At 39.1% G+C, this 11,718-nt stretch overlaps 1 protein-coding gene across 1 annotated transcript; it reads right to left on the bottom strand.

Annotated features, from left to right (window-relative positions):
• Positions 1 to 5,985: 5,985 nt before the first annotated feature.
• LOC128087677 (uncharacterized) lies at positions 5,986 to 7,791 on the bottom strand. Its single transcript, XM_052697517.1, has one exon. It carries the CDS (start codon positions 7,602 to 7,604, stop codon positions 6,096 to 6,098), a length of 1,509 nt encoding a protein of 502 aa, XP_052553477.1. The 5' UTR covers positions 7,605 to 7,791; the 3' UTR covers positions 5,986 to 6,095.
• Between the last annotated feature and the right edge of the window lie 3,927 nt (positions 7,792 to 11,718).

Genomic DNA, 11,718 nt, shown 5'->3' with positions numbered 1-11,718 from the left:
CAAATTTGGGATACTTAACAAGTTCCCCTATGAAACAGTGTACAGATAGGGTGGATTTTATTTTAATTTTTTGTTGTTACAGCCCATTTCTAAAGATACTAATATAAAAGAAAACAGCTCAATGGAACTACAAATGTTGCACATCCAAGCAGGTGCTTCTAATCAAAATCTCTGATCTAAATTAAACCTGCTCATTTCTATGGTAAGTAGCTCAAAAATAGTAGATATTTTTTGTGATTGAGGGTTTTTTATATTTATCAGGAAAAAAATATCTCCATTTTATTAAAAAGAGAGGCTGGGTATTTTATTTTAATGGTTTATATATACAGAGAATATTACTGCATTGAAAAATATGGGACTGTAGAAAAACAAATCATGAAGCTTGAAGAATTTGATTTTATAATGTGATTTAAGTAAAGAAATAAGTTCTGTGCTAAAGACCTGTTAAATATTTTACCCAAGCATTCTCTCCATTCCAAAATGTGAGAAATCCCATTATTTACGTATTCTTCCATGAACTGTTCTTGAAAAGAGATGTTCATCTGAGTGAAATGCAGATGATTGTGCTAAATTGTGAGATGGAAAGGGATGGTGTCTACACCATGTTTGATATTTTATAACTAGTATTTCAGTATGCATACATCAATGCAAATTGAATACCAGGATTTTTTCCCTTATCTCTTTACAGATTTCTAAAATACGTACAAGATTTCACTTACAAAAGCTCTTTATGAATTGCCTTTCATTATTCTCTCAAAATGAAGATTCAAATATCATTATATCATGGGAATTCTTAAAAAAGGCTTGCTATTTTAACAACCAAATATTTTTTGTGCCATATACCAACCAAATATTTTAAATATTTATGTGTATAAATTGTCATAAAAACCAGTTTTTGTATGAAGTGTAGACACTCTAGGAAACCAGTGACCCAGTCTCTGCTTCCAAAGCCCATAAATGGACAAAGAGTGAAATCAGGAAGCTAAATTTTTTAAAAAGCCAAGATTCAGCTCTTCAAGGATCTAGTCAACAAAATCCCCATGGAAACCTTCCTCAAGGACAAGGAAGTAAAGCAGAGCTGGCAGATCTTTCAGGAAGCTTTCTTTGGGGGTATGAGACCTCTCCATTCCCAGGTGTAGGAAGTCAGGAAAGGAAGGCAAGAGCCCAGCATGGCTGAATAAAGACCTGCTGGTCAAACTGGAGAGCAAGAAAAAAATACACAGGCAGTGGAAGTAGACGCAGATACCCTGGAAGAAGTATAGGGATGCTGCTAGGCTATGTAGGGATTGGGATAGAAATGATAAGACCTAGCAAGTGCTGTCAGAAGTGTGGAAGGAAGGCACTGCTGCAAGGGGTGCATGGGGCTGCCAGGACTGGCAAAGCAGCACCAGACCTCACACTGAAGGGTCTGGCCAGCATGCCTGTCACATCACCTGTGGTGGTGCAAAACGGCTCCCAGAGAACCCACCTTGTCAGATAGAGATTAAAGAATTGCATATGAGCAGTGGTCCGGCACCAGTGTTATTTCAGGTGTTGGACTCAATGATTTTTATAGCCCCCTTCCAACTTGTGATATTCTACAATTGTATGGCTCTAATACATGCTTTTTTCAGGAAATATTCTTTCCACATTTCAGGGCAATGGTCCATTTTAATCCACATAACACCAACTGTGGCTAGTCTCTGCTGATTAGAAGGAAACAAAACAAACAAACAAAAAAAATAGCATAATTCTACCTAATTATGAACTAAGAATAAACATCTTCATGGTTCACATTCTAAGATTTGCTGTTTCTCTTCATTAATTACAAAGGGTGCCTAAGGTGGTAGATAGGCTTAGATATAGATGAATAAATTTTGTAGATGGATGAAATCTATCCAGTATGACCATAAAAGTTCTGTAAAACATTTCAAAATCCTGTATTAATGCAGTTTACTTCATACTTGGCTATCTTCACAGTAATACTTCAAAGACTTTGTATAAAAGATCTTGTCGTGAAACCAGTCCCACAGTCTTAATGTATTGGCTGTTGTTCATGCTTTTGCATAGAAGAGAAAAATGCAGGCAAGGGAACTCCACCTTTTTTTTATTCCGTGTGGTTTCTGTAATAATCTGCAAGCCTTAAAAGGACTACAGCATCTTCTGGAGTGAAGAACATGGGGCTTTCTCTTTCTATTGACTACAGAAGGAGTCTTGGCTGACCGAGTCCTTGATTGAATGCATTTTATTTGAGTGCCTTGAGTAAGAGAGGAATATATACGTGTACAAACCTGTATATTTGTATAAATCTGTGAACTGTTTTCAAAGAAGCTAGGAGAAAGAACAAATGAGCGTTGCAAATTCAGTAAAACATTAACTGTACATTGGGAAAATATAATGCCAATGCTGTATTACTTGCAGCCATAATACAAAAATTCTCTTCAGAAAAAAAAAAAATAAAGAAAATAGACAAATAAAATCTTGTTTGAATGAATGAACTACCACTAGTTTGACAGTATGTAAAGGAATAAAATAAACCAAGATGTGGTCAGTTTATATGACTGAAACTAGTATATCACAATGAGATGTAACTACAAAAATAAAATTTCCTTCTGAAATAAATTGAAAGGTTAGTTAAATATTACTGCAGAAAATCCATACTGTCTGACTAGACTTGCCTTGAGTTTGTTAATGGCATGGAGGCTGGATATGTTGATTCTGGTATTGGTAGTGCCAGATCAGTTCTTTTATGAAAACACTGTTTTCTTTTCTGAAAAAACCCTCTTTCAAAGACATCAAAAGATTTTATTTGGCTATGTCCTACAGATCATAGTGTTAGGAACCAAGCTTCCTTCTCCTATTTCAGTGTCAATTATTTCAGGTTTGGAAGGAAACTAGAACTGGTTTTTTTATTCCTATTCTTTACTTAACTTAGTACTATCCTTAGTGGTGATAGAAACCTGTCACCATTCTTAAGAACCCTACAAAGAATTGCTGACAAAACTATCTGTGGTCTAAAGCAGACACTGCAGATTACACAACACCGTCTGCTGTTTCTGTCATGAAATAGCATAGAGACATTGCTATCTGAAAACTACATCAAGATGGATATTTATCCAAGATCATGACTAAGCAGAGCAAAATTCAAAGTTCCTATAAATACGTCAAGACCAAGAATGAATCATAGAATCACAGAATCACCAAAGTTGGAAAAGACCTGCAAGATCATCCAGTCAAACTGTCCACCCTAAACAGGTATCATGAAAGTACTTTCAACATATCTGATTGAAATTTCTCTCACTATAAGTTGCAAGTTTTGACTATCACTTGTTGGCTGGTGTCTCGCTCCAATTTATAGGAGGGAGAGGAGGTTCTTTTATTATCTATATACCCGGCGTGAGATTAAGAAGCAACGGTTCAAATGTTGGTCCGACCAGTTTATTCAAATGTTAATTAGGGAAATGGGGAAGGGGAGGACGGACAATATTATGAATTAGGGTAATGGGGGAAGGGAAGGAAGGCGATAGGAAAGATAGAAAAGAAGAGGCAAGGAGTCTTTATAGGCAGCAAGAGGGACATAGTCACCACCATGGATCCAGCGTGGTTCATAGTTCAGTCTTTGATCTTCAGTAGCGGTGGGTCGTCAGGCAGAGTTGTCCTGTTGCCAACAACGACGACGACAACGGTGATGATGGCCCCTTTTCAATGGTTTCAAAGTGGTGAAGTCAGCTATCTTTGGAGTGACAGCTCAAATCCAAAGTGGTCGAGTCAGCTCTCCTTTGAGTGGCAGCTTCTGGCTCTGGGATCTCAGCAGAAACTCCTTTGTTCCCATCTTCCGGGCCTTGCCAGCAGATAAGAGGGAGCAGGGGTGCCCATCTGCATCCTGTTTCTCACAGAACACGATGGTATCGTTCCCCAATTTTCCCACACCTAGCTGGAGCTGCTTTGTCACAGGCCAGATCTTCCGCCAGTAAACACTCCTGAGCATTCTCATCCGCTCTTCTACAGAGCAAGCAGCTCTGGGGGAAGGGGCTTTCAAATGTTCCCAAAGCGATATCCATTGTCACACGGTTAGCACCTATTAGTTGCCTCCTCAACAAATCATTCAGAGTCTTATCACAAGAAATACCTCAGGAAGCAAGCTTTGAGCCAAAAAAAACAGAGAAGGTTTCTCACACCACCCCGTGGCTCAAAGATTGCTTGAAATGAAGCATAAGTAACCCTCCATGGTGGTGAGGAAAAGAAAAGGGAGAAAATGGAAAGACAGCAAACAAGCAAGAGGGAAAGAGGAGGTGGAGAAGGGGAAGATAATTGTTACACAAATACTATAAAAGATTTCTTGGGCTTGGTTACAAATGTTGCCCTGATCTGTTGGACTTGTCCATCATCTGTTGAAGCGGTTACAAAATACATGGAAGATACAACACGTTGTATCAGTTGAATAAAACATGGAATCATACACGGTACAAACATAAGAGTTGCAACAACACACAGCAGATAAAATAGGATACGTTTGACCCATGGGCCACTTGGAAGCCAGGAAAAGAAATCCATGTCTAGGCCCTTCCAGGTTTGGACAGGAACATGGGCTATTTTCCGTATACCCTGGGCAATTTGTTTAACAACTTTACCATTATCATCAATCTTTAGACAACAATTAGAATCATTTGGTTTGCCACAGACACCACTTGGTGATACATCAGGAGTGGTGACACAAATGTTACATGATGAATAAAAGGTAGAAAGTGAAAAGAGACAACCATACATTTAACAATAACCAATAATAATAAATAAATAGGTAAAACAGACTTAGGTATTTGTGTCAGCTGCTTTCCCCACCCAGGAACTCCCAGTGTAAGCCAGGATCCAGATGGTAATTCTTCAGTAGAGGTTGTGGTGTTTATGAATAGCCATACAATATTACACTTCAGTTAATTTACTAAAAGATTAAAAGCATATCTAGTCTAATTTGACAATACGTGGACTTGCCATGTAATGTTTTCCAAGATGATTTAGTGTTTCGAGAACTTTACACTTGAGCATTTCCAAAGCAATTCAAATGCTAAGAGATATAAATATTAGTTTGGCAAGTTCAAGTATTGTTACAGTCCACAGAACTTTTCACAGGACAGTGTGTGCAGGATACCTCCACAGTACAAACCATCACGGAGGGGTAATCCCAGAAACACACACATCTCTTTTTAAAACTTAGGCACTTTCCAACAACCATGTTTTGGATGGAACTCCTGGACTGGTGTGACACTGAAAAGCATCAGTGCAAAAGGCTTTATGATAGATTTCTTTTGTGACCACATCTAATAGATATTAGATGAGTCCCTTGATTAATTTCCCAGTTTGTCAGAAATTTGGAAACACTGTGGAGGAGTTACATGCAAATCATAATCAGTTTGGTGAAAAGGGGTGAAAGAAGGAGTCAAAAGAAATGGCATCACTGTGCAGGGAGTACCAGTAAACCAGGATGACCTGTAAAAAACCCTGAACCCAGTTGTGAAGTTTAACAGATCCAAGGACTGATACCAATCACCACCCACACCCATAACAACACAAAACATAACACTATTGCAACAACAAAAAAAATGTAATCAAAAGGTACATTCAGTGTTCTAGCATGATCAAATCAGTATTTCTGTCACAAAACACAAATAGTTAAAATCAGCTATTAAGTCTTTTTGTGTTCTGTCAAGGTCCCACGGGGATCTTCTGTGAAATAAAACAAGACACCAACTTGCCCTTTTTGGGCTTTGTTAATAGGGTTAAAAAAAAAATGAGGGAACAATACAGCAAGTGTTGATTCCATATTCCTTTTTCGGGGTGTCTTTAGCCTTCCAAAGATATTTGTTAAGGGATCCTGTTAAGGTTAGGGGAAACTGGCCTCAGGCTAGCTGAGTCAAATAGACACAGTGTGGCCATGGAGGTAAAAGTATTTCCCTGGCTTATCAGCCACTGGATCATGACTCACAGGGATAACTTGCAAGAGTGGTGAGGCCTTTAGCAAAAGGTGTTAAATCGACGATCTTGTTTCCTTTTGTTGTGAGCTTTCTCATGCATCCACCCTTCACCGCCCCCACCCCGCTCACTTGGGAGGGGCGAAGACATCAGTTTTCTAATGGTTTGGGTAGCCGTTCAGGTTCCCTGGGAGAGACCTTAGGACCTGGGGTTTTGCTTTCCTCAAGATTCTGGATCTTTTGTTCTGGCCACCAGTTAACTAATTTCTCTAACCTGACAGTGGGTAATCCATTCATCAAATCTCGTGGAACTCCCTTTTGCCAGCCCAGTATCCAGAGACAATTACGTTTATGATCAATATTTCGCCTACCTGTTTTTACTGACAGTGAGACCCTGCCAGTCCCACTGAGCTTTGAGCTAGGAGGCCTGGGGGCAAGGCTGACTGCTGCAAGTCGTACTTCCCTTGGCTCAAATTTAGTGGAGGAAGAAACCACTGGCCCATATTTCCTTCCATAGTTAATTAACTCTTGGGCAACCTCTCCCCACGTCCATGCTTTGTTTCCTGACTGCAGATGGTTGGGGGTTACAGTTCCTTCTAAGGCTGGCTGAATTCTCTCTCCCTGAGACATAGCCTCTATTTTTCCTTGCAGTTGAATACCTATAGGTTTTAACGACTCTGGAAGCCCTCTAATTAAAGCAGTCATTCTCTCAGGATCAACAGGCATCATCATAGGTGATTCATGGTGCGGCTGCAGCTTTCTATCATACATCATTTGGAGACAAGCAGCCTTTTGAACACTCTCTACTAACTGATCAACTGTTCCAGTAATGGCAAGAGGGTCTCCCCTTTCTAAAGGGTTGAGACCACCTGCCCAATAGGCAGCTCTTTGTGTTAAGGACCAGGGAGCACAACTGTCGCCAGTAGTTAAAAATACTCCTGGTCCCCAGTAACCTTCCGCCTCTTTTTCTGTTAGCAGAATCTGGTCGCCACCAGTGAGACTAACCCTCCAGACATATTCTGTTTCTGATTCCTTTGGAGAGCGGCTGAAATCTTTCTTCAATTTCGCCAGTTCAGTGGCTGAGAAGGGAATTTCCTTAACATTCATTTGAGGATCTAGATCCTCACTGTTATCAAATGTATATTCAGTTTTTATCAAAGGACGCATCTGGGCTGGAGAGGCCTCTAATTTGTCTAACCTTGCCTTCATTTCTTTCAATCCTTCTAGAGGATAGATTTTTTCTTGAGGCAAACTATTATCTTTATACCTTAACTGCTCCTTCAGAGCCTCTAGTAAGAGAGCTGCATCATGCTTTTCATTTTCTAATTGCCTTTTTAGTTCCTCTGTTTGTTTCTGCAGAGTCTTGACCAGTTCCTGCAGCGACTCTATAGTTTGGGTTTCTGCCTTAAGTTGCTGGTCTCGGAATTCTGTGGCTGCAACCAGAGCAGAACCTAGTACTGCACAGATAAATGACTTTCCTTTTCCAGCTCGAGTACGAGCATTCTTTTGCAGGATACTAATACGGTCCGAAACACTCTGCAAGTTATACCAGTTCTGTCGTGCCCAATCCATACCTGATAAAGAGGGTCGAGCATCATGTTTTTCTAAAAGATCAAATAATACATCTTCACTTTTCATGTTGGCAATGCTGTCGCTCATTTCTTAATACAATGAAAGATCTATACTAAGGGAGGAGGAGGTACACGTATTCAAAAGCTCAGTTACTCCTCACCTCTCCTCCCAGGGAGATACAGCACACCTAAACAAATGCAAATGCTCCAATCACTCCTCCCTTTCTTTGGGGGAGCACACAAAAAATGTGACGCTAAAGCAACACTTTCTAGGTTTCAATAGAGTAAATTAAATTTCTTGGAGAGGCACACACGTTTATCACTTCAAGTTTCGCACATCAGTCACCAAATAACCAGAGAAGTCTTCCCGAGGAGGCACACACGTATTAATCAAAATGCAAATAGTCAAAATACGTCCCCGAGAGGTACACACATGAAAGGTAAAGTTTCAGAATATGGAGCGGTCTTCCTGGAGAAGGACTCACGTCTAAATTTTCAAAACTATCGCTCCTTGCAACTCCAGGAGGTGCACACAGAGAAAAAAGTTTCAAACAGTATCTGGAAGGACAACACTCTCACAGCGGGTATCCTGCAACGACTACGCCATTAAATAAATGTCTCGCTCCAATTTATAGGAGGGAGAGGAGGTTCTTTTATTATCTATATACCCGGCGTGAGATTAAGAAGCAACGGTTCAAATGTTGGTCCGACCAGTTTATTCAAATGTTAATTAGGGAAATGGGGAAGGGGAGGACGGACAATATTATGAATTAGGGTAATGGGGGAAGGGAAGGAAGGCGATAGGAAAGATAGAAAAGAAGAGGCAAGGAGTCTTTATAGGCAGCAAGAGGGACATAGTCACCACCATGGATCCAGCGTGGTTCATAGTTCAGTCTTTGATCTTCAGTAGCGGTGGGTCGTCAGGCAGAGTTGTCCTGTTGCCAACAACGACGACGACAACGGTGATGATGGCCCCTTTTCAATGGTTTCAAAGTGGTGAAGTCAGCTATCTTTGGAGTGACAGCTCAAATCCAAAGTGGTCGAGTCAGCTCTCCTTTGAGTGGCAGCTTCTGGCTCTGGGATCTCAGCAGAAACTCCTTTGTTCCCATCTTCCGGGCCTTGCCAGCAGATAAGAGGGAGCAGGGGTGCCCATCTGCATCCTGTTTCTCACAGAACACGATGGTATCGTTCCCCAATTTTCCCACACCTAGCTGGAGCTGCTTTGTCACAGGCCAGATCTTCCGCCAGTAAACACTCCTGAGCATTCTCATCAGCTCTTCTACAGAGCAAGCAGCTCTGGGGGAAGGGGCTTTCAAATGTTCCCAAAGCGATATCCATTGTCACACGGTTAGCACCTATTAGTTGCCTCCTCAACAAATCATTCAGAGTCTTATCACAAGAAATACCTCAGGAAGCAAGCTTTGAGCCAAAAAAAAACAGAGAAGGATTCTCACAGCTGGACATCTCTGAGGAAACTCTGGCTTCTTAATCTTTCTAATGCCTCATTAGGTGTGCTCTTCATCCACAAAACAAACCAGCCTTCTCCACCTCCTTTCCTGTTATTTTCTTGATCTCTCTACCAATGTGTGTGTGGCTTTTTTTGTTTGTTTGTTTTGTTTTGTTTTGTTTGCAAATGCATTTGTGATTATCTTCCTTGGACAATAAAAAAAAACTAAATATGCTGAAAATGAATACAGGTTGAAAATTATTTAGCAGAGTGAAAAGTGAAGGAGTATCCTTGTTCTGTTCTAATCTTTTTCTGGGCAGTCATTTTTGGCCACTGTGGAAGAAATATTGGCTTAGGTGGGCCTTTTACTGACCCAGTACATCTGTCCTCCTGTTCATTATTATGAATTTAATAGTTTTTATGAGCTGTCTTTAGTTATTATTTTTATTATCACAGTGATCAGAATTGTCTTGCAATAAACAAGAAAGCTCAAGGTAAAGCATGACTTGTTCTGAAGGTATTTATTCAGTATCAGCTAATACCATGTCTTCTATTTGTTTATTTTTCATGTTTTGTGTTTTATTTCAATCATTTTATTCAAATGATATTTAGCCTGGCATTAAGTTAATAATCAAACTGTTTTTACTGTATTTATCAAAGACCAAAAATACTGCTTCATAATCTTTTTGTTTAAAATATGGCTCTTGAGAAATAAAATGTATAAATGTTCAATTTCTGTTAAGCGAGTATATAAAGCCTTTTATTCACATTTAAAGTCTTAAATGTACAAATGCATTTTTAAAATATTACCAAATTAATATATTTTATTTAAATTTCACATTAAAGTATGCCTTGTGTAAAGCTAGTTAGAATAGAAAGTGATTATCAAGCAGTACAATATTTGCTAGGGATAAAATTAATTTTCATTAAAAATGTAATGTTTTTTATTCAAAATATAACAGCTGTTCATATCTTTTCCAATAAAATGAAATCTAAAATGATGCATTTTTTTATCTCTGCTTTTCTTACTCCCTTTCACTGCAACACAAACAGAAAGAAATTTCATTGCCTCTTGAAGTTTATTTGAATGTCCAGAAATATTCTGGACAATTGTGCTTTGAAATGCTCTGTATTAGATGAAATGCTTAGACAAGTTCACTTTTGATTTGAAAATTTCATCATTCTGGTTCTCACTCATCTTCTTCCACTCACAGCAGATAAATATATTTCTTGTTTCAGCCACATTAAAAGAATAACACAATGTTGATGCATAATTTAATGGAATATTGTAGAGTGTCTAGGGTTTGAAGTAAGAATGCTTTTGAACCTTCTCTCTACAAGGCATCTTTCTCTGCTTAAGTTTCTCTGTTACCATGATTTTGCTCTACTGCTTCTAATATCTTGTTCCATTTGCTACATTAATTTAATTCTAATCACTACTAAGTTCAATGTCTTGTTTTATTCTTCTTCCTGTCATTGAAGTTTTCTTTCTTGTACTGCATTAATTCTCTCTTTTGAATAATCACAGAATCATAAAATAATAAAATGCTTTGGGCTGGAAGGCATCTTAAAGACCATCTAGTTTCAATCCCACTGTCATGAGCAGGGACATCTTGCATCAGGTTTCTCAAAGCCCTGAACACTCCCAGGTGTTGGTCAGCAACAACTTCTCTGGACAATTTATTCCTGCACCTTACCACGCTCTGAGCCTCAGGTCTCGGAGCACTAAAGCAGTCCAGGGACAATATGACTGAAAAATGTAGCCTCATGTCTTTCCTCATTTAACAGCATAAACCATATAACAACATCTGAATGACTAGATATTTAAGTATTTCTGATTTCTTACATTCAGAAACTTATTATGGCTGTATCTTGACCACACTGAATAGGATAAGATTTAGATAGAACTCATATCTTCCCCTTTCATCATATGATCTGGATTCTATAGAGAGTAAAGATGGCTGTATGTTTGGGATTTAAAGCACACTGCATGGCTGTCTTTTCTACATAGATCATAAACATGCCGAGATAAATTATCAGAATGTTCACAATGGTAAAATGAAATGCTTTTCAACCAGTAAAGGGTAGGACATCTAGTAGAATCTGCATATTAGTGGTGCACAAGTAGAATCATAGAATCATAGGATGATTAAGGTTGGAAAAGACTGTAAGATCATCTAGTTCAACCATCAACTCACCATCACCGTGGCCACTAAACAATGTTCCTCAGAGCCACATCTATCCTTTTCTTGAGAACCTCCAGGGACAGTAACTCCACCAGCTTCCTAAGGTTGTAGATATATTTTTAAGAAAATTGTGTTCGTAGTTAGACAGTAACTGAGTAGGTCTCTCTTCTGTGTGATCAAGAAGCAGATGCTCAGAAATCAAAGAAATATTCTTTGTTCCTCTGCTCCCTTCTTAGTGACTGAGGCAGGTAGGTTTTAGCACTAGTCACTTGTCTTGAGGAAAAGTTGGATGTGATGAAACACATAGAGCAGTCATTGTGCTGTTCAAGCAAAGGGCTAGAAGAACTGCATGCCACAAACTCACTTATTTTTTTGTCAGACCCTTCTACTACTGGAAATACATTGGGCTGATAGTATGCTTGTGAAAAACTGAGAGATGGTACTTCCCCCACAACATGGTATGATAGTAATCCTCCGTATTAAAGGTAAAAATAGAAGTGTTAAGGTGAGATGTTTCTGTTTCTTGCCTTTATATGAGCTAGTTCACACCATTTCTATTGCCAGAATAC

Source organism: Tympanuchus pallidicinctus, unplaced genomic scaffold, assembly GCF_026119805.1.
Source record: "Tympanuchus pallidicinctus isolate F22 unplaced genomic scaffold, pur_lepc_1.0 scaffold1, whole genome shotgun sequence".
NCBI lineage: Eukaryota > Metazoa > Chordata > Aves > Galliformes > Phasianidae > Tympanuchus > Tympanuchus pallidicinctus.
Note: the sequence above shows the minus strand (reverse complement) of the source record. Positions and strands in the feature narration are given on the sequence as shown.

What these genes read in the sequence shown, in the direction of transcription:
- LOC128087677 (XM_052697517.1), bottom strand. Translation starts at nt 7,604, where the DNA reads ATGAGCGACAGCATTGCCAACATGAAAAGTGAAGATGTATTATTTGAT.